Here is a 25,444-nt window from a genome sequence, read left to right on the forward strand (position 1 = left end):
GCAGTACGCGGGCCTCTCACTGCCGTGGCCTCTCCCGTTGCGGAGCACAGGCTCCGGACGCGCAGGCCCAGCGGCCATGGCTCACGGGCCCAGCCGCTCCGCAGCACATGGGATCCTCCCAGACCGGGGCACAAACCCGTGTCCCCTGCATCGGCAGGCGGACTCCCAACCACTGCGCCACCAGGGAAGCCCCAAACCCATCTTTTTAAAAAAATTACCGTTTTATTTTTTTCCCTAACAAAGCCTCTGCCCTACATATACCTGGAGGAATCCTGACATCCAGTGGTTAACTATACTCATAGCAATCAACTGACTTAAGCTCTAGCTGCAATGACGTGTGACTGAAACAAAAAAACTTCCCGGTCTTATTCTTACTTGGATTGCTTTTCAATAAGAATTGGTCATTCTTTTGCAATACAAACACATGGACAATGAATTACCAATTAGAAGCAGAATCTGTTCTATGACAGGAAGCACAGTGGTATTGGAGAAAGAGCCTGTGTTTTGACGTGAGACAGACCTAAGAGTTCAAATCCTTGCTTTGTTATTTTCTGTCTATAACTTTGGGAAATGAATTTATCTAAGCCTTAGGGTTTTTTCCTTTACAATCTCCAAAATATTTTAACTCGTCTGTTGTAAAATAAAATATAGATAAAGCCACTGCACAAACATACAGTTTCTTAAGTTATTATAAGTCATTATCGGGTGAACATCTTTAATCATTTCCCAGGTCATGAACAGAAGAACTTCCCCAGCCATAACAGAATTCCCTCCACAATCCATCCCAAACTTCATTCCTTCCTCCCCTATAAGGCACTACTGTTCTGATTTTTATAGTAATCACTTCCTTTAGAGCTTCATCATCTCAGTGTGCTATCCCTACCCTATAGTATTGACAATATTTTTTTGAATTTGATGTGTTCTTTAAGGCTTTTTTAATCTGCAGGGTCTTCTCTCTAACCCCTTCTTCCTTTCAATTAATCTTTGAATATCCAAAATGCCGTATTTCCCACGGCCTGAATTTTGAGACTGCATTTTCATGGTGAACTTCTGTGTCCTACTGCCTTCTCTATTTCTTGCAGATTATTAGCTGGATCCAGAGGCTTGATCAGACTCAGGTTTGATCTCTTTGGCAAAACTAGAGCTGGTGCTGTGTTCTTGCACCAAGAACCACATTACGGGGTATTAGCAGCTTACTGAGGGCTGCAAGATGGTGATATCTAATTATATCATTTCTTTTTAATTTATTATTTGGAATACTTTTATAAAAGGATACGTTTGCTCATGTATTCTTTGGTTACTGGTGGCACAAATCATACAGGTAAGGTGGAATAAATGCTTGCATCTTTTCCTTCATTAATTTTCAAGATGATGAATTGATTTTCTTATCCTTTGGAGCTGACCAATTTTTTTAAATATTATATTTAAATATTTTAATTGGTTTCAATTCATTGAAATAATTATCCTTTTGAAGCTTAAATTGTCCCATATTTGGCCAGTGGGAGCCTCAAGCTGGCTCCTGAGTTCTTTGGACATGAGTCTGTGAGAGTTTATCTGGCATGACCAGATATACCTGATTCATCTTGCATATTTCCTTCCCCAAACCCGAAATCATCCCTTTCTCCAAGAAACTTTGGTTTACTTTTCTAGGAAATGCTATTTCAAAGCCACAGTCTGGGTGCTAGGGATATGCACTGCTACTGGGCTTGTCGTTATTTCTAAGACTCTTCTGTAGACAGACAGACACACACACACTCTTTCAAGGTAAAATAGTTTATGAGTTCATACTAGTAGTACCAATTCAAATTCAGAGCTACAGAATTTTTCTTTAAGCTCTTCCGTATTACATCTGTATTCCCTTTCTTCCACACTGGCAATGTTGATTCTCAAGGATACAAAGAATAATAGAATTAGAATTTCGTAGATACTGACTACATCTCTCATTCTCAGCATAACAATATTAATATCATGCTACCAACCAATATAATTTCTGAGCTCTGTTAAAAATGTCTTCGTGTGTCCTCTTTCCATTTTTCTCCCATTAAAAATAGTTGTGTCATATCTACATTATCTGACAGTATAACCATTATATATCTTCTCCCTTTTAACTGGCACTTAGTCTTGGTTTTCTCTTTAATGCTCGTTGCTGGTCCTATGTCATTATCTCTTTAGTTATTTTGGTTTGTCTGAAGCTTATTTTTTAGTAGATTCTTGAGAAGGTGATCAGAAGAGTAATATTGTTTAAGATAATCTGAATTTTCCCTTATAAGTCACTTGTTCTTTTTACCTACATGACCAAAGAGTATAGTAATTTGTAATTTTCAGCTTCAAATCTTTTTTTATTACAGAAAGTTTTTCACAATACACATTTTTGTATTTGTTCTGTTCCTTTGATTTGTTTTTCTTTTTCTTTAGCTGTGTTCAAAACTGTCCCTGTCTTTCAAATCCTTTTATATATCCCTTTATTTCCACTTTATTTTTTTTAATTTTCTTTAATTTCATCTTCTATTTCTCCTAAGTCATTATCTATTGCATTATTAGTTCTTGCTTTCATTCCAGTCTTTATATTCGAAATTAACTTTTTGTTTTTCTTTCTAATTCCTTCCTCAGTACTGTTACCTCATTTCTGAATTTTTCTAATACTGACTTGTGTTGTTCTTTCATGTCTTGTGTCATTTTCCTTATGCTTTTTAGCTTGTTTTGAAACAGAGGGTTTCAATTTTAATCTGTTCTGAGGGCATGTTTTTCTGGTGTGCTTTTGTTGTCTGTGGGGATGTAATTCTGTTCCTCTTTCTATTTTTTCTTATAATAATTTTTTTTTTTTTTTTTTTTTTTTTTGGTACGCGGGCCTCTCACTGTTGTGGCCTCTCCCACTGCGGAGCACAGGCTCCAGACGTGCAGGCTCAGCGGCCATGGCTCACGGCTCCAGCCGCTCCGCGGCATGTGGGATCTTCCCGGACCGGGGCACAAACCCGTGTCCCCTGCATCGGCAGGCGGACTCTCAACCACTGTGCTACCAGGGAAGCCCTAGCCTTAGTTTTTTACTTATAAAAATTAGCAATGATAACACTTAACTCTACAAGTGGTGGGGATTCATGACATACTTTACATATACATTTCAGATACTTCATGTAACCTTACCATAATAAAAATAACATAAAATACTAATAATTTAGTTTATAAAATAGCTAAATTTATAAGTGTTTTTTTTTTTTTGTTTGTTTGTTTGTTTTTTGCGGTACGCGGGCCTCTCACTGTTGCGGCCTCTCCCGTTGCGGAGCACAGGCTCCGGACGCGCAGGCTCAGCGGCCATGGCTCACGGGCCCAGCCGCTCTGCGGCATGTGGGATCTTCCCGGACCGGGGCATGAACCCATGTCCCCTGCATCGGCAGGCGGGCTCTCAACCACTGCGCCCCCAGGGAAGCCCAATTTATAAGTGTTTTTAATGCTGTAGGCTTTATGCTAAACACCTTACGTGCATCATCTCTTTAAATCCCCACAACAACCTTATGAGGTGAATACTATGCTAGCCCCATTTTGCAGTGGGAAAACCTTGTCATAAAAAGGATAAGTAACTTGCTCAAAGTCACACAACTAGTATGACTATCTTGGTCTTTTTACAGGAAATAAAAAATTCCCCTCCCCTCAGTGAAACAAAAATGATGCAATAAATTGTTGCTTGTTTCCATGAAAATATCAGCCCTGAATGACATATGCACTATATGACCCAGCCATCCTACACCTAGGCAAGGCCAGAGTTCCATCCCATTCTAGGTCTATCTGACCCCAGAGGTCGATTTCTAGGCTCACGATACTATATGATTCATCAGATTCTCTAAGGTTCCTGTATCAGTTGCCACAAAGTCTCTTATACCGTCCAACTCATTCCAGTGGAAACGCCATGTGAGGAAAATCCAAGCTTACCTCCAAATCTGCATTCAGTTGAACTATCACTCTTTCTAGCCCATCAAAGTCTCCATCCTTCCTCCAATTTACGTCTCTTGCTACCATAGTCAAAATGGTCCAAATTCAGATTATATACTTTAATGTATGAGACTCTGATGGAAACAAAGTGCTTAGATGAAAACCACTATATTGCCCGTTTCTTTTTATAGAACTTTATACCTAACAAATATGGTATGTGAATCAGCTCAACGTTTCAGTTTCATCTTCTTGCCTATAAAATATAATCTACTAATTTGCATAAAATTTGGCTGATCCTAAAGCCTAGGCTATCACGGTTTTTCACATTTAAACTTGATTTAGGTGTATTAAGAGTGCCAGAATATTTAAATGTAATGCCAAGTTCTATGATGCTTCTTTGGGCTCTATAAAGTGATGTCCATGTAGGTTTTGAAAGTTCATTTTTCCAAACTCATATTTTGAAAGAGAAAACCTTTCCAGCTTATGAGTTTTTTTTTCTAGTTTCTATTTGAATTTGGAGTAATTTTAGATGTACTTTAATTGAAACTTTTGCAATATGATTCACTTTTATGATTATAAGTAAACTTTAACCTAGAGAATACAAAATGGCCTGCTTGTAATACATACTTTTGATGGTAGGAATTTGTCAACAAAGACCCAGAAGAGAGCATATCAAAAAGGATAATTCCAATTCATTCCATTCATTCATTTACTCAATATTTATTGAGTATTTACTGCTTACTAGGCATTATGCTAAGCCTTGAGAATACAAAAATAAACAAAACAGATCCCTGCCCACATGGAGATTACAGTCTATATACTTTATGATATATAGAAGTGAACTTTTAAAAAGTGAGTTCTAGTCAGAATATAATATAGTAACAGGATTACTCATTATACAATTAAAGAGTTGGAAATTATCAAGAAAAGCAAAAAATTAGTATCTTATATCAGAGGAAGTATTAAGGATGATTTGAAAAAACAGATAATTCTGAAAACAAAGTAGCTATGAAAAAGTATCAAAAATGACATTAAGAAATTCCCCCATATACATTCTCCATAAAAAATTTTGTAGGAAAAACTTGTGCTTTTACCTAGTATTTGACGGATTTCTGGCCATTCTCTCTGTACTTCTAGTGCGGATTTCAGTTTAGCACACAGAGGGATATAATCCATGTAATCCATTAATACACGAATAACGCTGCCTACCAAGTGTTTCATCCAAGGAACTGTAATAAACTCACAGAACTGAGAGAAGTGATAAAATTTAATTTAGTAGTACTTTTAATATACTATGTACATAAACAATTTTGTTCTGAAAAATTATTTTCTGTCTTTTTACAGGAAATAGAAGTTCCCTCCTTGTAATGAACAAAAAAAGAAAATTAAACGGTTTGCTTGTTTCTATGAAACTATGAGCCCTGAAGCACGCGTGGCTCTGATGTGATTGTATTCAGCACGATGTGGAAGAATCATGCTTCTTTCCATGCTTCTAGCCCCAACATCCCACCAAATAAGCATAAATTATTGATATATTTTCCCACAGTCTTCAACATTCGGTTTCGAATTCAAGAAAAATACACTTTTTTTTTTTTTTTGCCTAGTTTTATGCTTATTTCCCCATATCATTGCAAACAAAAACTCAAGAACAAGAAAAACATAAAAGTTGGAGTTGATTTTTCTTTTCTTCTAACATCCCTGATGAGCAAACATTAGGATGATGACCCAATATGAAGAAAAGGTTGTAACTCACCGGGTTATCTTTTACGACACAAGACGTCCATCCCGGCAGTACCTCTTCCTCTATCTCTGACCATACAAATGAATTTCCAAAGATGTCCCCGTGCATGCAGTCAAAGCACATCTCCACTTGATAGCTGTTATTCAGCAACAGCCTGAGCATTACCTCGTCATTTAGGGCATACTGAATGGCACTGGGGAAATGAGTGTCATTCACATGCATGAAATAACAATTGACATTAGCTCCATGGGCGAGAAGCAGCCTGACAATTTCATGATTATTGGCCCTCACTGCCACAAGAAGACAGTTGAGGGGATCTAAGTTTGGGTCTGCACCTGCAGCCAGGAGGACTTCTGTGCAGTGGATATCATTATTGCAAACGGCAAAATAGAGCGCAGTCTTCCGTTCATCATCATAGCTCTTGGAAATGTGGTCAGCAAGCAGGGTATTGACATCAAAGCCATTTTCAATAAGCAGTTCTAGGCACTGTGAATTTTGTCCATCTACTGCTGAGTGAATTGGCGTTAGCCCACTTTTCTGGATCGCATGTTTGGATGTTACTGGAATAAGATATTTCAGTGCACTAAAAGAAATCAAATATCCACATGGCATGAAGAAAATCAAGAAATTAAATAAACCACCTTCCTCACTAGACAAGTGAATGCAATTTACTTAGTTTCCTTTATTTTCTCTAGATAACCTTACACAAAAACATTTAATATTTGTCCATTGACTTACTACTTTTCAGTTTAGTGTAATTTAGTTTAGTTTTGATTTAGCTTCCCAGGCTAAATATTCCCGGGGAAAATACTGGATCTTATATATTTGGTCCTAGAATTGTAATTATTCAGGAACCCTCCCCATCTTTCAGTTCTTCTCTGAACAGCATAATATCTATAATCAACCAATGCTATGTAACAAAAAAAATATAATAGGAAAGTAAGTCCATTTGATGCCATAGAAGAATGCTTCACACTCTTGACCGTTATAACATGGAGTCACAGGAAGTTAGAGATGGAAGTGACCTTGAGCGTCACTGAGTTCAACCTCTCTATTACCAGCAGAGCCATATGAAGTCTTGAGAAGTGAAATGACTTGTCCAGGGTCACATAGATGTAGGGCAATGACTACAATTTAGGCCTCTTGAATTCTCATTTGTTACTCCCCTTTCACTGCTTCCTGATCAATGTATGCTTTAATATTGGCCATGTACATCCTGTCTGCTTACTTGAAATTGAATTATTGGCAACAAGAAGAGTCTTTGTTGTTCCATCAACCTTACATCAGTTCAACTGAGACACCTAAACACAGCTTATGTTTCAAAGAACCTGTGACAAATAGCTGTGAATTTCACACTTGACTGATGAACTAGAGAATTATGAGAGCCACAGGCAAGGATAAGTTGAACTCTTGTGCCTAATTCAGAGCTACCATGTGTGAATTTATGAACTTTAACAATGTGTCACTTAGTGTCAATTACGTGTCATTGGCTACTTAACTTAGCCAATGTCACCACTGAAATTGTGATAAAGCCTAATGATTTCAAAGTTTTTGAACTTATGAAATATACTTAATTACCTAAAACCATCCTTTCATGGTGGGTAGTTTAATATAATGATTATAGATTTCTATTGATATGTTGGTTGTGGCACATTTTTGTGATTTAAAAGTATATCTGGCCTTTTTTGGGGGGAATAAAGAAATCTAAATTTATAATGAAACTTTTCTATTCAAGAATAAATTTGACATTATATTATAATATCTGTTGGTGTTGATAAAGATTAGAGTAACACATATTTTAACCCTTGGCCAAGGGCAAAATTTTTAGAAACCTGTAGCCATCTGTTAAACGTATTAAAAAAAACAAAAAGGCACATTTGGGCGGCTTGTGCAGAATTCTCACTTATAACTTACCTTCTTCTAAAAGAAAGTATCTTTTCATTTTAAAAGTAGTATAAATTCAATGTGGAAATTTTTTAAAGTAAAAGAATACAAAAAGAATGGGAAAAGTCAAACAAATATATAGATATATAAAACTTGTGAACATTTTTCCTTTTTCTTTTTGGATTTTGGGAGGTGTATAGATAGATTTGGGATTATACCATATATACAAGATTGTGTCTTTCCACTTGAAATGATCATGCTATGATTTATTACTCACAGATAATGTCCCTCGTAGGCAGCTCGGTGTATAGGAAGATGCCCTGCTCTGTTAGGTATGTTTCCACTTCCTCCATATTCCAGCAGGAGGGAGACGCAGTCAGGATTGCCCCCTCCTGCTGCCTCAAGCAACACTGATGCCCCATCATCCGCCAAAGCAAGCACATCCCCTCCTGGCAGTATAAAACATGCGGCATAGTGATAGCTGGACAGACTGTCAAGATAATCTCCTTAAAAATAACCTGTGGTTTTCCTTTCTGGTTAGGACTTAAAAGTATAGAATTAAGAACACCTGTGTTCTCAGTCTTTTCAATAAACAATCATGCAGCGTGTTTCATTCTATTAGAAAATCTTTCTGTCATAAGAACATCTGAGAAATCAAGTCAATTTCCACGATAAACAAAGGCTCCCCCCAAAAGGTACAGTTAGACTTTTAAAGACAGCAGTTAACACTCGATTTCAAAAAAAATTTATCAGCTGTCTTCTGTGTGCAAACACCATGTGTGACCCAGCAGAAGATGCTAAGATAAATAAATCTGACTCTCCTAAGTGGCTCTGAGGGGAAATGAGACAAAATATCAAAGAACACAAACTGTATAATATTCAAGTGACGTCAGGACCAGAAGGCATGATGTAGGGGAAAGTGGTCTGTTTGCATTGTGGTTTTGTTGCTGACTGTGAGAGTTTGGGGCAAGCTATTTACTTCTATGAACTTCCAACTCCTCATCTGTAAACTAGAGTAATACAGCTTATTTCATAGGGCTGATTTGATAATTAAATGAAGTTTCATTTGGGGGGCGCCTCAAAAATGTTAGTCTTTTCCCCACAGAGGATAATGTTGTCCTAGCCTTTATTTACAGATGAGGAAACTGAGACCCAGGTGCTTAAGTAACTAGGCGAGAGTCAGATAACAGGTAGGTGGCAGAAACCAGTTTAAGAAGTCGGTATCTTAATTCCTGGTTCCGTTGTTGTATAAAGCACTTGGAGGTTTCAAAGGGGGACAACATCGCACTCTTTTGGGAAGAATTAGGAAAGTCTTCAGGGAGGAGGTGTCTCAAGACATTAACTTTGAATTGTGTTGGAGGGTATTCCAGATGAGGGCGAGGAACTGACCCAAACCCAGAAAGAATGAATGCAAGGTATGTTTGAGAATATTGCTAGGCTATTTAACTGGAGTACAGGATACATATTAGGAGTAGTGAGAGATAAACCTGGAAAAACAATTCAGGATGGTGCAGTGGGGACCTGAGCATGATTCAGTGGGCAGTGGGGAGCCAGTGAGGATTTTCTGAATCGTTTATTCTACTGTAGCTGACCTTTAGGGAGAGGAGCTGAGTTGTAGTATACAGTATGGATTCGCAGATGGAGAGACTGGAAACCAGGAAAATGGTTAGGAACCAACTACGCTGGTCCAGGGAAGATGGGAGGATGCAGACGAGAGGGTCTGCCAAGGTGAGAACTGGTGAGAGAGAGGGTTGCTGTAGCACACGGCACCTGACCATATTTGAAACAGAAGGTGATGGGGGAATCAGAGATAAATCTAAGCTCTCAGTCTTGGCTGAGAGAAATTATTAAAAGTGTGAAAGAAGAGGAATTCAATTTAGAAGATGAGTGTGAGACCTTGGTGAGCCATCTATGTGAAAACTGGGAGCAGTCAGGGCCAGGCACTCAGATTTGTAGGTCCCCGTGCATAGGGTTCAAGTGAGTTGCACAATAAGGGTCTATTGAGGGGGCTATCGAGGGATGGGACAAAAGCTTGATGCCCAGATACATTCAGGAGAGGAAGAGGAGCCAGTGAGAAGTGGAGAAAAGGAGATCCAAGAGGCAGGAGAAAAGTCAGCAACATGCAATTCCTTTTCTACGTACCTTTGTGGATCAGGTGTTCCAACACATCACAGTGACCATACTCGGCTGCAACACCTAACGGGGTGACTCCAAATCCATCTCTTAGGTGGACATTGCCTCTGTGGTTTAGTAGTAGAGCTATTATATCTTTGTGGCCTTGTTTGGCTGCTTCATGCATTGCTGACCATTGCTTGACACAGGGCTGGTCAAGGCTGGTGTGGTGTTTAAGCAGGGCAGACACCATGTCATAGGAGCCCATTTTTACAGCTTGAAGATGATTTTAGAAAGAATAGTCAATGGTAGGCATATAACATGAATACCTTACATGGCATTAAACTAATGACCAGATTTCATATCAAAAGAGATATTAGTGATTTCTTTTCTTATATTTTTCATACCGCTTCTATTTCTTGTACCAAATTCCTGTTGTGAAGTGTTAGCGTGCAAGATGATACTGCCTTTTCTTTAAGACAGACCTGAGGATGGGTAAGAGTTTCATGGAAAACAGGATGCCGATCACTGAGGAAGCTGTGTGTACTCTTTCTAAACTTCTGTTGCTTCATCAACAAAATGAAAATAACATCAACTTTTGTATAAGTTAAATAATGTATGTATGTAAAATGCTTAGTATATACTAGGAGCTCAATAAATGATAACCATTATTATTACTATAATTTCATCACTTCTAGGATCATGGAGGCACATGTGTAAATAATGTTTATCAAGTTTTTCTCCCTCTAGAATGAGTTTTTTCCCCACCAAATCCAGCAGTAAATATTAAATAAACTTCTCTTTCCCATACTCTTATGAGAGGTTAGCAATAGGAATGTTTAGAATCCAGATAGGTCAGTTGTTCTTTTTTATAGGTGAAGCACATCGGATGTCTCTCTCCCTCTCTGTTTTTTTCTAATAGCTGAAATTACACTGTTAAAAGTTTTTCCCCCCTTCGGATTGTTTATGGATTGTCCCAGTTTAGATATAAATACTTCTCAAAGAGGTAATGCATTTTCCTCTTATCAGTCAAGTAAAATCTTAGTAAGAAACAGAGCAGGACGAGTGCCACACTCTAACACTCGTTCATTCGTTCATTCATCCTTTCATGCAGTTAATACGCACTGGCTATATGAAAGGCACTGAGTTAGGCACTGTGGACAACAGGAAAAAGACATACGTAGTTCTCCCTCGTGGAATTTACAGGCTGGGGAAGAAGCCTACACTGTCTTCTGTTCAAAGAGAGACTCAGAGTCTGGGCTTTTGCTGGGAAAGGCAGGAGGACATGTAGGGCCACATAGAACATCCTGGGCAGCTAGGAGGCAGGATCCAGAAAGGCTCTGAGGCCAAGGCAAGGGAAAGTGCTCCAAAAGGCATCAAAGGAGGATGAAGACAAACTTGGCCTATTTCATTTGGAGGCAGGCAAGCCATCAGGCAGTGAGATTTCAGTTTTTCTCCTGCTTACTGTCTGAAGCAGAGTCTGCTGACAAATGCCTTTCTCTGAATCACCCACCTGCCACTGGCAGCTCTAATTACAGTGAATTACCTCATCCTGGCTGGTGCTCCTGCAAACATCAATAAGCTAAACAAACTAAGAGATAATGTGTCCTCATTTATCTTCTTGCTCCTATTCCATTTTTTCTACTTAGAAAAAATGTATTAAAATAATGAACCTCTTCCCTCATGATCTGTTTTCCTTTTGTCTGACTCAGGGAACATGTTGATTAGAGATCTTAGTCTTTTGTCAAGAAAATAACAGCATATATAAGCCATATTCAACTTAAAATAATTAAAAAATAATTAAAACTTTGCTTGCAGTTTAAGTTTTGGAACTAAGAATACATTTTATTTCTCATAGAAATAATAATCAAAACCATGGGGAACCCCTCCCAAGCTAACCCATGAAGACATTCTTAACAAATAATTGGCTAAAATAATGAAAACTAACAAAGGTACAGAACTTGTGTAATGTAGCTAAGTAAAATACAAATTAAATAATTTATGAAGTAAAAAATATATTTCACATATATATATATCTTTATATGCTTAGAGGAAAGCAAGCCTCAGTTGAAGAGTTAGGGAATTAGAGAATTTTGCATTGGTAATAGGCAGTATTGAACACTTTATAGTTTGCTGGCACTTTTCTTTTTTTAAAAAAAATTTTGGGGCTTCCCTGGTGGCGCAGTGGTTGAGAGTCCGCCTGCCGATGCAGGGGACACGGGTTCGTGCCCCGGTCTGGGAAGATCCCACATGTCGCGGAGTGGCTGGGCCCGTGAGCCATGGCCACTGAGCCTGCGCGTCCGGAGCCTGTGCTCCTCAACGGGAGAGGCCACAACAGTGAGAGGCCCGCGTACCGCAAAAAAAAAAAAAAAAAAAAATTCTGTCATTTTCTTTCTGGATATATGTGTTTTGCTCATAGAATTTACTTAATATCGGCAGTGAGTTATCTTCTGACTCATATGACATACCAATAGAGAAGAGATTTTTTTTTGTAGTATCTTGACAAGGATTGGAAGATTGAAAGAGGAGATGGAGTAACGAGGATATGTATTGACCTGTGAGAAAGAAAATGTCTGAAGTAAAATTAACTGAATTGTAAATGGCATAATGTTCTCGGAAAATGGAGGGCAGTGGAACTGAGATGTTGTGCCAGACAGTTCCCTCGGCTTCCTCTGTACCCTGGGACCCACCAGCCAGGATAATCTTGCGGCTATCCTACTGGAGAAAGGCTACACCTGGGTAGAGAGGGAGTCCGGGGGCAAAAAACATTTAATAACTGTCAGATCATCACAAATGAGATATCTACACTCAGCAAGTAACTGTATAACATGACTGTAATACATCTAAGTACCATAAGTAAGGGCCAGGTAGCTGATGGGGAAAAAGGGCCCTGGAGGGACCAAAAGTGATTTTTTTTTTCCATCTATGGAGTATTCCATAAATAAAGACAAAGATAATGGTGACAGGTTAAGACAAATAAAAATGGCATTGCGCATCAACATTTTTTTAAAAAAGAGCACTTTTTTCTCTTATCTCTCCTTTATATGTTAATGGGCTGTGAGTAGCCAAAAGTAGCCCCAAAATTCAAGAAAAAACTGAGAAAGTGCCATGGATGATCCATTTTCCTATGAACTTAAAAAGACTTGACATAGATTCCACAATGAATGTCCTGAAGAAGATAACCCAAGGAGAGTCCCTATTCTCCAGAAATGTGGATGATAAGTGAACACCTCCATAATATTTCCTTCATGAGACTTTGGTTTTACCTTTGATGTTACCAGCTGGTTTTTAAAAATATTATTTCCAAATATTAATTCTATTTTGACTCTGATAACTCAATGATCAAGTTCCTTTCCCATACTTTAGTTATTGCTAGAGTAGAGAGATCAACAATGGAGACTTTGAAATGCATATAAATACTTAATGCTCTGTTGTGGGCATTAAGCAGTAAAGAAAAATTTAAATGAAGCCAAAAGAAAACAAATGAGTGATAATCATGACTTAGTTGTCCCTTAAGAACATGAGTGGATTGAGAATAGGCTGTAGAGAATAATTGTATATTTGCAAAGTGAGATAGGATACAAACTCTGGAAAAGTGTATCTTTTTTGCAGAAATCAAAGACTATAGAAACACCAACACATACATGCAAATACTCCATGGTATATGCCTTTACAAAAATAATAGATCACACCAATAGGGGTGAAACAACCAGAGGTGATATTCCATTTAGTGTCTGTCCCTGCTCAGGTAAAGAGTTCCGTTCATTTATGAAAAGCACCATGTTACTGTGACATAAAGGCTGGTAACATGTATGCAGAGAAAAATCATCTCTTCCTCAGTACTTGTGTTTCCCCTTTTCTTCGAGCAAGAGAAGCTCCCAAGTTTTAGCTGTTCACAGTCTATCCAGGTAGAGACTAAATATCCCGGCTTCCCTGGCACCTAAGTGTGGCTATGTGACAAAATCTGAACAACATGGTATGATCAGAAGTGCTGTGTACAATGTCTAGGTCATCTTCTTAGAGGCCAACATGTTTTCCCAAGGCTGCCTCTTTCCTCCCCCCTGCTGGCTGGAAAAGGTAACATCTGAAACTCTTGTGTAAAGGAGGCATATCCACCCTGCCAGCCCTAAGCCACTCACTTCTGAAATGTGTGAGAGAGGAATGAACTTCTTTCTTTTGAAGTCATTGCTGTTTGTTTGTGTTGTGTGTCTGTGTTTGTTTGTTTTGTCATGGAAGCTTTACCTCTACCCTAACTGTAATAATTAGTTTGTCCAACTTAATCTGAACTTGGGAAGGCTGAAAGCTCTGACACAGAGCAAGATTAAGTAAGGAATCAGATCAGAATGTGCCCACACTGTGGTGACACTGCTCACGTAACAATTTTGTCCAGGGGCGAAGGCTTGCCTAGGAGATCTTCCCTCCCCTGTCTGCCGACGATCCCCTTTACATCCCCCCGAGTCACAACTCAAGAGCAACTTTCCCTTTGGAAGCTTCACAGATTCACTGCTTTCTTATTTCCCCAATTTACTTTGAATATACACCTTTGTTAAAGCATGTGTTAACACTAATACTCTATTTCAATCGTACCTAGGCTCTCCTGCTAGACTCTTTGAGAGGAAGACGATCATAACATTCATCTTTCTATCCATGCTGTCCGGCACCTGCTGGCTTACTGGGACTTTTCAGTAAACGTTGGTTGCACTGATGTTGTTGAATTAATGTTGTCAAGTGTAAATACTTTACTGATGTTCAACTTGTCTAAGTTTTCTCTTACTGATATTCGGGTTGTTACTGATATTCAGGTTGTTTTAAAATTTTTAGTGATTTTTAGGGCTTCCCTGGTGGCGCAGTGGTTGAGAGTCCGCCTGCCGATGTAGGGGATGCGGGTTCGTGCCCCGGTCCGGAAAGATCCCACATGCCGCGGAGCGGTTGGGCCCGTGAGCCATGGCCGCTGAGCCTGCGCGTCCGGAGCCTGTGCTCCGCAACGGGAGAGGCCACAGCAGTGAGAGGCCCCCGTACCGCAAAAAAATAAATAAATAAAAATTTTAGTGTGGACAGGAGCTGTGGTATTGTTTTCTCGCTGTGCCCACAGCTCGTGATGCTTTATTTGCTTCCTCTGTGACTGCTGGTGCACAATCTCGAGGCTTCTCCCTCTTTTCCTGCCACGCCTACACTATTTCATAACGTCTCTCTTGTCCTGAGCATCTACCATGTGGCAAGAGTTTTACATATTTATATTTTTCTCTAATTTTTTATAACAATTCTGCATGGTGGTGTTGTATTTCCATTTCATACTGGAGGAAACTGCGGTCCATGCCTACAATCTCACAGCTAGAATTAACATTCACATAACAATACTGTATTGTATATTGGAAAGTTGCTAAGAGAGTAGATCTTAAAAGTTCTTGGGGTTTCCCTGGTGGCACAGTGGTTAAGAATTCACCTGTCAACGCTGGGGACACGGGTTCGAGCCCTGGTCCTGGAAGATCCCACATGTCATGGAGCAAATAAGTCCGTGCACCACAACTACTGAGCCTGTGCTCTAGAGCCCACGAGCCACAACTTCTGAGCCCGAGCACCACAACTACTGAAGCCCGTGAGCCTAGAGCCTGTGCTCCACAGCAAGAAAAGCCACCGCAATGAGAAGCCCGCGCACTGCAACGAACAGCAGCCCCCGCTCGCTGCAACTAGAGAAAGCCCGTGAGCAACAACGAAGACCCAACGCAGCCAAAAATAAAATAATTAAAAAAGAAAAAGTTCTCAACACAAGAAAAAGCAATGTGTAACTATGTGAAGTATGTTAACTAAGCTTTTTGTAGTAATCATTTCATGATATAGACATATATCAAATCATGTTGTATACCTTAAACTAATACCATGTTATATGTCAATTATATCTCAATAAAATGGGGGGAAAAATAAATCCAAGGATCTCAGGTGCCAAAGCCAAAACTCTTACTCCACACCTATGTCCCTAAGAGAAGGAAAGGTTATCTTTGGTCATTTGTAGTTAATCTCATCTCTCTCTGCTTCTACAAACAGACCTGCTAATTCTTATTTGTCAACAAGCAGCAGGATACACAAACCTGAGAAGAAGCTGATAGATAATCGACACCTTCAGGCTTATGATCATTCCTGTGTTGTGTCACAGTGGCAACCCCCTAGTGGTGCCCAGGACTGCACCTGTGTGCTCAGAATCTGCTGGATCTCCGGCCTTTCAGTTTTTCCTTGCCCTGCTGTGGACCTGATGTCTCTGTTTGGAATTCCCTTTCTGCTTCTTTATTCAGGCTACAGATCACACATGCAACCTTCCTTATAGCTGGACCTCAGTTAGAGAATATTCCTTTAGAATTGGCACTCCTGGCCTCATAAAACTCCTCATTCAGATCCCTCCTGATTAATTGTTGCTGAAAGAGCTTTCACATTTGACCTCTTTGTGGGATAGAAAAACAAAATCATAGGACAGGTGAGATGGGGGTTAGGGGAAGACCTCAGGGAATGGAAGGAGATGAGGTCACACAGCTTTAGCCAATCAATACACAGTGGTTTCCAATCAATACTTATTAAATATTATTTATCTCAAATTATAAAAGTTCTAGAAAGAAAGGTCATTTACCAAGCAGAAGGGGTGTCTCTCCTTTGTCATTTTTGGTGTTTGGCCACACTCCTTTCTCTAGTAAAGTTCTTACATTTTCCACCAGACCAGCTTTGACTGCCAAAGTCAAGGGTGTTTCTCCATCAGAGGTCTTGAACTCCCAGAGCGTCTTATAGGATGCTGAGATATGAAAGCATTGTGTAAAGTTAAAAATCTTTACTTAAAGGATATCATATAGATCAGAATGATGCAATATTATCTACAGTAGATTGAACAAAGACAACTGATGAAAAAGGGAAGACTAAAAGGAGATATGATTAAAGTCTAGCAAACGACAGTGAGTAGAATTAGATGAGCGTGATCTTGCTAATCAAGTTGACAGCTAGCAAACCAACATCTATGTCTCAAGGTGCCTTTTTAAAAAAATGATAATGGGCTGTGAATTCTCATTTCTTAATAAATTGTAAAACAAATCCCCAATCCTTTGTATTATTATTTAAACTGCATCTGAAATTGCTTTTTATCAAATGAAGTCTGTGAATGTGGGAATGAGAAGTATCTGAATGAATGTATCCAGTCAGAATATGTCAGAAAAGAAATACCATGCTTAACATCATCTATTTCTGTCTGTCTGACTATCTGTCTACCTCCCTAATTATCTGTTTTTAACATTTTTTTAGCTGGCTGGCTAGCTGGCTAGCTAATTATCCAGTAGCTATCATTATCTCCTACAGCAGAATCAGGGAGCAACATTGAAGGCTGAAAAGTAGAACACTTTCAAATTGTTTTATAAGATGCTGAGATGTGAAAAATGCTATGTTAGAACATCAGAATTATTATTAATATTTAACCCTAGGTAGGCTTACCGCAATAATTATTCATGTTTGCATTATGAAAAAATTAATGTAATATAAGGATAGATATTGTAAGTACTACTTGTTGTACTAAATAATACTCTTTTGGATACCACTAACTCAAGAGACAATTCAAGATGAAAATTTAAAACTGACTTCTAAAAGCAAAAAGCTTTATTTTAAATAAATTAATTCATGCTGCAGACAAACTTTTAAGTGATAATCACAAACGTCTTCCCACCAACCTGTGCCATATTTTTAGGAGGATGCAAAGGGTGAGCCCTGAACCCCACAAAATGTACTGATCTTTGTACTCAGTTTAAAGAATGAGTACTGCCTCTTCCAAACTGCAAATCATCTTTTACTCTAATTTTTCTTTTTGCTTGTTATGTTCATTGGGATTACTCCATAACATCTACATTATGGCTTCAGTTTGGTCAAGGGGATTTTATGTTCTCTTACCATCCAGGACAACCTCAAGTATTTGTCGAATGGGTTGAACAACAGCTTCATGCAATGGAAGCCATCCTTTTTCATCAGCTTCATCCAATGCATATTTATATTTCACATACTCCTGGAGCTCAAGAATGTGACCTAAAATAAACACATGGGCTGATAACAAATCTCTTGGCCAAGTAGAATCTCCAATCCATCCTACTGTAGGTGATACACCTATTTACCTTGCTTTATGGCTTCCACCAGCTTTCTCTTTTGATCACTTAGTGGTACAAATCTACAGAGAAAGAAAAACAAGCCATATTTGTATTCATGGTATACTTCAAGGAACCAAAACATTTATTTAGGTTTTTTTGTTTTTTTTTTTGCGGTACGTGGGCCTCTCACTGTTGTGGTGTCTCCCATTGCGGAGCATAGGCTCTGGATGCGCAGACTCAGCGGCCATGGCTCACGGGCCTAGCTGCTCCGCGGCATGTGGGATCTTCTGGGACTGGGGCACGAACCCGTGTCCCCTGCATCGGCAGGCGGAGTCTTAATCACTGCGCCACCAGGGAAGCCCATTTATTTAGTTTTTGCACATACTTTTAATAATCAAGATCTAAAAGAAATGCACACAACTGATTTTATCTACTTTGAAAACATAAATGTCTAAAAGTCAGATACAGAGTGTATTTATGATACATTGGACCTAAGAACACTAGTGACGAGGGAGAAACAGAAGATTATAACATCGTCTCTGAAATTAGTTGTAGACAATGAAAAAGGGGTGAACAACTGGAGTCAGAGTCAGAAGAGCTGGGTTCAGGTTTTGTGGTTTTGTGATCCTGGGGAGGCCAGTAACCTCTCTGGATGGTGGTTCCTACATTGGTAGAATGAGGGGATTAAATAGGAACATCTCTAAGGCTTCTCCCAACTTTAAAAACACTATGCTCAATAAAGGTTTGTTGCTTTGAACTTAATAATTGCTAATTAATGATTGCTTACTTGGGAGTGTATGCTCTACACTGCATGTTAGAGTCTTTAAGCAACTGATCCACAAGTGAAAAATAGGCTGAGCATTTACCGAACAAACTCCCAATCACTGGCCGAGCAGGTCATTGTCAACCCTCAAGGAAGTTCTCTGGTGTGTGTGTTTATTCAGAGGCAACAAGGTATTTCATAAGAAATTGATTTAACTCTATTAAAGCAGAAACATCCACTGGTATTCTAGGACTGTGAATGCCTTCCTGGGAGCTCTGAAGTTTTAAAATCTGTTGCAGATGAGGGAAAAATTAGCGAGACCAGAAATTTAAATGTAATATGCCCATTTTTTAAAAGCTCAAAAGAAATAATTTTATAGCACTGAAACTTTTCAAAAGCACTTCAGAATACAGGATTCTAAATACTATAATAGAACGTAAAGGTAAACTAAAGTTTGTTTTTGTCAGAAGTATAATGTATGCTACTCAAGACAAAAATTTACTTTGGCAGTTTTAGACTATAACTCGTGCCAACACAAAGCACCAATTTTATGTGAAAATTTTAACTGCTGTCACTTGAATAGATAATTAAATAGGCTCTGGTTTATATATTACTTTGTCATATATAATAAAATCGCTCAATTCTTTTCCCATTCATTAAACTTACAGGCTAGGTGAGTTAGCATTATTCTTCGTATTTGAAAGGTGCAACATTTCTTATAAAGGGTGCCTGAGTCAGTAGCAGAACAGATTCTGTATACTTAGCTATACGTTAGTCGTATAAACAGTGCTTGCAAATTGGTTCACATTATTTATTGTCCTGTTTGATTCCATAGGAATTTAGGAAATAGGCAATCGTATACAACCAAATTCAACTGGGAATTTCCCATCTAGGTAATCTCCATATCCCACAGGAGATGGGGATTGGTAGGAGATCAAATAGCTAAACCTGTGCACAGTAGCTCCTGTACGGTATTTAATTCCTCGCCAGAAAAGAAAGGGAAGCGTTTTCCTGGAGGAGGGCTCAGGAAATGTCATTCATTTCATTTTACAACAAAATGAAGGCCATGAAAAAGTTTGGGTGAGGATAGTCAATTTGAATGTTACCTTTCAGGATAAAATAGAGTCTTGCTGGCTTCAATGGATTCTTGAATACTGAGCTGAACATCATAACTTGTAAGATGATCTTCATCGGGGTCATCATTAGCATCCATGACTGAATATAATTTTGAAAGAGGCAAATACTTATTATCAGCAAATGCCACAGAACCGCATATCGAGTTTACCTGAAAGACGCAAAATGAAAATGCATTCACTTTTCCTCATTTAACAAACACAATGCAGTTAATATTTTAATCCATATTGTATATATAACACCCATTCTAACTTTTGAAACCTTAATTACCTGCCCTTTGGGTTGTCAACATTTTCTAATTTTTGACTTTCTTCTGAGTAATGACTATAGTTGGGCTTACAAGAATTACTTTTTCCACACTTCTGACTTACACTAATTTGGCCCGTGTTTTTTCTCAAGACATTGTTCTACACAGCACATTAGAAGTTCAAAACTCTGAGAAGACAGACAGGGGTAGGAATAAAGAACAGTGAGCCTTTCACATTCTTTACTTTTTCTTTATTCTCTGTCTGTCGTGTGTGTGTGTGTTTTGTTTTTTGTGTGTGTGTGTGGTACGCAGGCCTCTCACTGTTGTGGGCTCTCCTGTTGCGGAGCGCAGGATCCGGACACGCAGGCTCAGCGGCCATGGCTCACGGGCCCAGCCGCTCCGCGGCATGTGGGATCCTCCCGGACCGGGGCACGAACCCGTGTCCCCTGCATCGGCGGGCGGACTCTCAACCACTGCGCCACCAGGGAAGCCATGTGTGTTTTTTTTTTTTTTTTTTTTTTTTGCTGATTTAGTCCTTTCTTCGCACCCATGGTTTGAGTTGGCTGCCTTGAATTGCAGTTATTTCTGTATTTGTGTTCAATTCCTTCTACCAAAATCTACGTTCTTTGAGGTGAAGGGCTCTACCTCACTTATCTCTGCATCGCCTGCAACTCTAAAAGGTGCCTGGCATGGGGAAGCTTCCCAATGAACATCTGTTGAATTAAAGTTGGAGAGAACAGGACATCACAAATGTAGTGACTTAGCCCTGCCCTCAGGAAATTTGATAGAGCAAGTGGAGAAGACACGAAGGAAACTTCAAATAGAAGGAACTGAGAACTTTTAAGCACTGTTCTTGAGAAAAGACTGTCTAGTCTCACAATGAAGTGAACAGCTTTCAGAAGTCCAGAACTTTAAAATAAAACAGGAGAGGGCTTCCCTGGTGGTGCCGTGGTTGAGAGTCCGCCTGCCGATGCAGGGGACATGGGTTCATGCCCCGGTCCGGGAAGATCCCACATGCCGCGGAGCGGCTGGGCCCGTGAGCCTATGGCCGCTGAGCCTGCGCGTCTGGATCCTGTGCTCCGCGACGGGAGAGGCCACAACAGTGAGAGGTGCGCGTACCGCCAAAAATAATAATAATAAAAAAAATAATAAAATAAAACAGGAGAGAGTTAACCTGACAAAAACAGCCTTAGGCACTTGGAGGACTTCTTTACTGACCAGTTTAAATGGGTTTGATAGACCACATGGCTCTCTGGGCGCTCCAGGAAATCCACCTTTATGGACTTGTGTTACATGCATTCCTGGCCATGGAAAGATCCTTTCTCACACCTTGACAGAAGGGCATCCTTAATGCAGTTAGGGAGGCTGGAACTGCTAATATAAGGACGGGTGTGGTAAGGACCAGCTTTATTAAGTGAGGCTTAATTTTGGGAACTGTTAAACAATAAGCAGAGTTAAAATGGACTCCTGCTTTTGAAGAAAAGAGTCAAAAACAGAGAGGCTTCTGGACTGACTTACGTCATTTATTGATGGCTAGTTCAGTTCTCCCTAATCCACTGTTTCAACCAAATCAGAGCCACCATGAACAGTTGTGCAGGATGTGCACTATTACAAGTGCTCCTGGTTGACGAAATCCAGCCAAATATCCCCTACTCGAGTTGTGCACTCTGGCAGGGTGCTTCCCCGAGGAAGCAGCATCTTTTCTTCATCTGCACCAAAGCGCTTATAGCCTGTGGGATTCCTGAACTCAGCTGAAAAATTTTTAACACCAGGAAGTTAAACAAAAAGAGGCCGGATTATTTAGTGTTTTGGATGATAAATAAGGAGAGATAGACATGACACCTTTTACCATCCAGTCTTCCAATCTTTTCCCAAAGTGGAAGGGCCTCAGGATTTGGTTGCTCTCCTTCAGCAAGAAAGCCATGGTACCTCAGCAACCTCAAAAGTCTGACACATACCCGAGGGACCTTATTCACCAAATAGACTCAAGTGGTATTTTAAAAAATCTATTGTTTCTCTGTTCATTGTCTACCTTCTCCGAGAATGTAACCCAATAAGAGCAGAGAATTAGTCTACTTTCAGAGCCAAGAGAAGTACCATCTTAAGGTATGTGGACTATAAATGGGTGTTGAATGAATGAATGAATGAATGAGCTAATAAGTGAACCTAACATAATCTAGGTTCTGCTTTATTCTTAGAGTTGACCATTTTCCTCAAGTATGGAATCTTTCTTCTAAGTAAATGAATCTGATTGCCCACCCTGTGTCTGGCTTCATTTTTCTCCCATCTGTGCCTTTACATCTGATTCCCCTTCATTCACAAGGCCCTCCCAGCTGTTCCAACTCATGGTCCCCATGGCCTCAAGCCCGGCTCCAGCCATTCCTCCTTTGGAAGGAAGCCCTTGCTGAAATTCTTCAGCTCCTCTCTGGACCTCTTCATCCATGGATATCTCCTCTTATATAGTATTTTTCCAACATCTGGATTTACACTCATTTTGTATTAGCTTTCCAAGTTCTTCACATTTTCATGTTTTGTATTCTCACTTGGACTATTAGTTTTCTGAGGGGGGAAAAAAAAACACCTTACTTTCTTTGTCCTTTATGTCTTTTCTCTCTAATTCCACTCCTAATCAACTACAGGAAAGTGCCATTCTCAGTGATCACTGGAAAAAAGTTGTTGACTCATTACTGGCAGACAAGTCCTGAGTCCCTTCCGGCAGCATGATTAGACGATGAAGTTAGCAGTGTGGCATCGCCCGTCGCCTGTCTCACTAATGTCACTGTGGAGATGAGGAGATTGCATGGCTCTGGGATTAGTAATGGGATCCAGAGACTTTCGCCTATTTAAATCACCAGCTTAACTCTAAACCTGTTTGAAATTTGGGCTTCCAGTACGTGAGACACCACAGACTCCTTAGAGAACTGAGTTGCTCTATGGAAAGATTTTTTTTTTTTTAATGTCCTTTTAACTACCATCCAGAAGGATGTTATCTAAGACTCTTAACTATTTTGTATCCCTAACAACAGCAGGATCTAAATGGTGAGGAAAGTCTTGCTACTACATGGAACATCCCCCAACTAAAATAAACGGTCTCCAACATTTTCCTGAAAGCTTGGGATGAACTGAAGACCTGTGTGCAGGTACTCCAAGGTGTCAGATAGACAATCAAGGGAGCATCATTGGAACAGAACCAGAGACATCAAGATGCAATGAGAAGGGCAAAAGGAGATATATCTCTCTACTGCCAGCCTTTATTTAAAATTGTTTAAATGAAGCACCAACCAGGAGTCTGAGGAAAGGCCAAATAATATTTTGACATCTTTAAGACCTATTCACAAAAACCCCACTTCTCAGTCTAGATAATTAATTGACCTTTTCTAGATAATCATTTGTCAGTCTTTTTCTGGATAAGCCCATTAGTGAGATTTATTCTCCATAAGTAGCTGATTTACAAAATAATTGGGACTATCATTGGAAAGTTAGCCTTTTCAGTTCAGGCACTGGTTAACCTTGTTTAGAGTCAGGAACACGTTTGATGAAAGCAATGGATTCTCTCTCTGGAGGGATGCATGCCCACTCAAAATTCTGCATAAAATTTTAGGGAATTCATGGATCCTCTGAAGCCCTTTCATGTACCCCAGGAAAAGAACCACTAAATTAAGGATTTCCAAATGCTAAATGTATTATTCAGATATCAAGAATTTTTAGTTTGCTGTCAGATGGGCTGAGTAAAATCCTAGAGTAAGATGGTGGGAAAAGGATTTGGTTATCCTGTAAGTTTTAGAATAACTTTGGTAATAATAAAAATGGTGATTATGATAATAGCCGTAAGTTATTGAGTGCTTGCTTTGTTTCAAGCACCATGCAAAGCACTTTGCGTACACTGCCTTGCTTTAAATCCTTCAATTCTACTTTGTAGGTATTAGAGATTTATTGTACATAAGTGGAAACTTAGGCTTCAAGAGGTTGAGAGACCCACCCAATGTCACAGAGCTGCTGAGTAGGGTCTGGAGAGAGTACAGTAACTTCATTTTTAATGTCTTTCCAAAGCTGCAGGAAAACAGCCCACAGTCTTTTGTACTTAAAAGAAAACACTCTGATCTTGCTCTTAACAGTCAGCTCTTGATGACAATAACTTCCAAAAATAAAAAATAGCTTCCAGGGACACATCAATCTTTATCGTCAGCTCTGTGCAATAAAGATTTGTGTTGCTTAGGGTGGTCTGAGGTATCGTAAACTTGCTTTTATTCTATACGTTTTGTCTTGGAATCTAAACATTACTGCCTAAAAAATTGGATCAACATTCCAGTTTGTGCCTGACTGAAGTGGCCAAGGGGTTGGGACGATGTTGCAGGTATGATGCAGGGGTGAACACGGGTATATGATGCCTCTCAGCACTGAATTCTCTAAACTCCCCTCAACCCACAATCCAGGCTGCCACAACACTGTTGATGAGTTTGTGAGGCCCCTCAGACCTTCCCTTGAAACCTGTGAGCTCCTAAAGCGTGGGACCAAGGTCCTCCTTCCCCCTGAACTGGGCCGAGCATAACTTTGTTCCCCGTGAATTGCTTGGTTGGCTTGCTTCCAATTACATCCAAGTCTGCTTACATCACTCACTCACATGCTCTGTCTTAGGCATAAAAAATTGAAACCATGTCTGTGGGCTCTAAACGGGGCTGGTCTTAAGAGTTCCCAGAGTAGACAGGTGCTTCCATGATGCAAGGAAGGACTTTGTGTTCATAAGTATCACCCTACCTCAGCACCTGTCACATCAGTGTAATTCTGTTATATCAGTGAGAGTGTCTGTCCTTTGGGGCTTATTGTTCCATCTTCCAGTGTCCCTTTTAAAATGCCAGTAACACCATACTGGCCCCCCATGTAGGACCAGGATCTCTTGGAATATTTTCTGAGGGTGGCATGGGGTGGGGAAGACGGTAGAGGGTCTAAGACTGAGTCTAGTGGAAGGTGACAGGAGGGGTTAAGAAAAGGGCAATACAGTAAAATTTGGTGTTCTTTATACAGGGCCAGCCCCACAATAAACACTCTGAGGTTCTGAAAGAGGTGCAGGTTCTGCTGTGTGGAACTGGGGACGCTGATATTCTGAGGAAATTTTCTTTTACGTTGAAAGTGCAATGGTTCTGGAGCAAGGAGCTTATCTATTAGAGGTCCCAGAGGGAATCATCAGGATTTGTCCCATGAGAGGAGTAGCTTTAGTTAAAAGGCATTTTCACATTTTGGTTTTATTAGAAAAAGACAGTTTTCATACACAAAACAATATTCATTCTCATTTTTCTTCATTTTGACCTTCATCTATGTAATATTGAAGACATATGGAAATCAAAATAAATAAAATGTTGTTACAACTTTGTTTTTTATTTGGTGGCTACACACTTTTGCTTTTTCAGAATCCTGTAGCACAAAGTGGCAAATCAGATAAATGGCTTTATTAGGCTGATTTCAGCAACAGAGTCAACTAGTCCCCGAGAGATTTCAGAGGGACGTAAAACTGTCAGAATTGGGTTCCAACGCACAGACAA

The 25,444-nt window shown here is 39.6% G+C and overlaps 1 protein-coding gene across 1 annotated transcript in view; it reads right to left on the bottom strand.

Annotated features, from left to right (window-relative positions):
* ASB15 (ankyrin repeat and SOCS box containing 15) overlaps positions 1–25,101 on the bottom strand; it is a 26,801-nt gene extending 1,700 nt beyond the window's left edge. The window contains exons 1-9 of the mRNA XM_007471285.1: positions 25,028–25,101; positions 19,633–19,741; positions 17,791–17,843; positions 17,573–17,704; positions 16,278–16,436; positions 9,692–9,937; positions 7,827–7,998; positions 5,678–6,248; positions 5,019–5,172 (exon numbers count right to left, since the gene is read on the bottom strand). Coding sequence (XP_007471347.1) covers positions 5,019–5,172; positions 5,678–6,248; positions 7,827–7,998; positions 9,692–9,937; positions 16,278–16,436; positions 17,573–17,704; positions 17,791–17,843; positions 19,633–19,739 — 1,594 coding nt within the window. The 5' untranslated portion in view covers positions 19,740–19,741; positions 25,028–25,101. The remainder of the gene's footprint in view (positions 1–5,018; positions 5,173–5,677; positions 6,249–7,826; positions 7,999–9,691; positions 9,938–16,277; positions 16,437–17,572; positions 17,705–17,790; positions 17,844–19,632; positions 19,742–25,027) is intronic.
* Between the last annotated feature and the right edge of the window lie 343 nt (positions 25,102–25,444).

This window comes from Lipotes vexillifer, unplaced genomic scaffold, assembly GCF_000442215.2.
Source record: "Lipotes vexillifer unplaced genomic scaffold, Lipotes_vexillifer_v1.1 scaffold618, whole genome shotgun sequence".
Taxonomy (NCBI): Eukaryota; Metazoa; Chordata; class Mammalia; order Artiodactyla; family Lipotidae; genus Lipotes; species Lipotes vexillifer.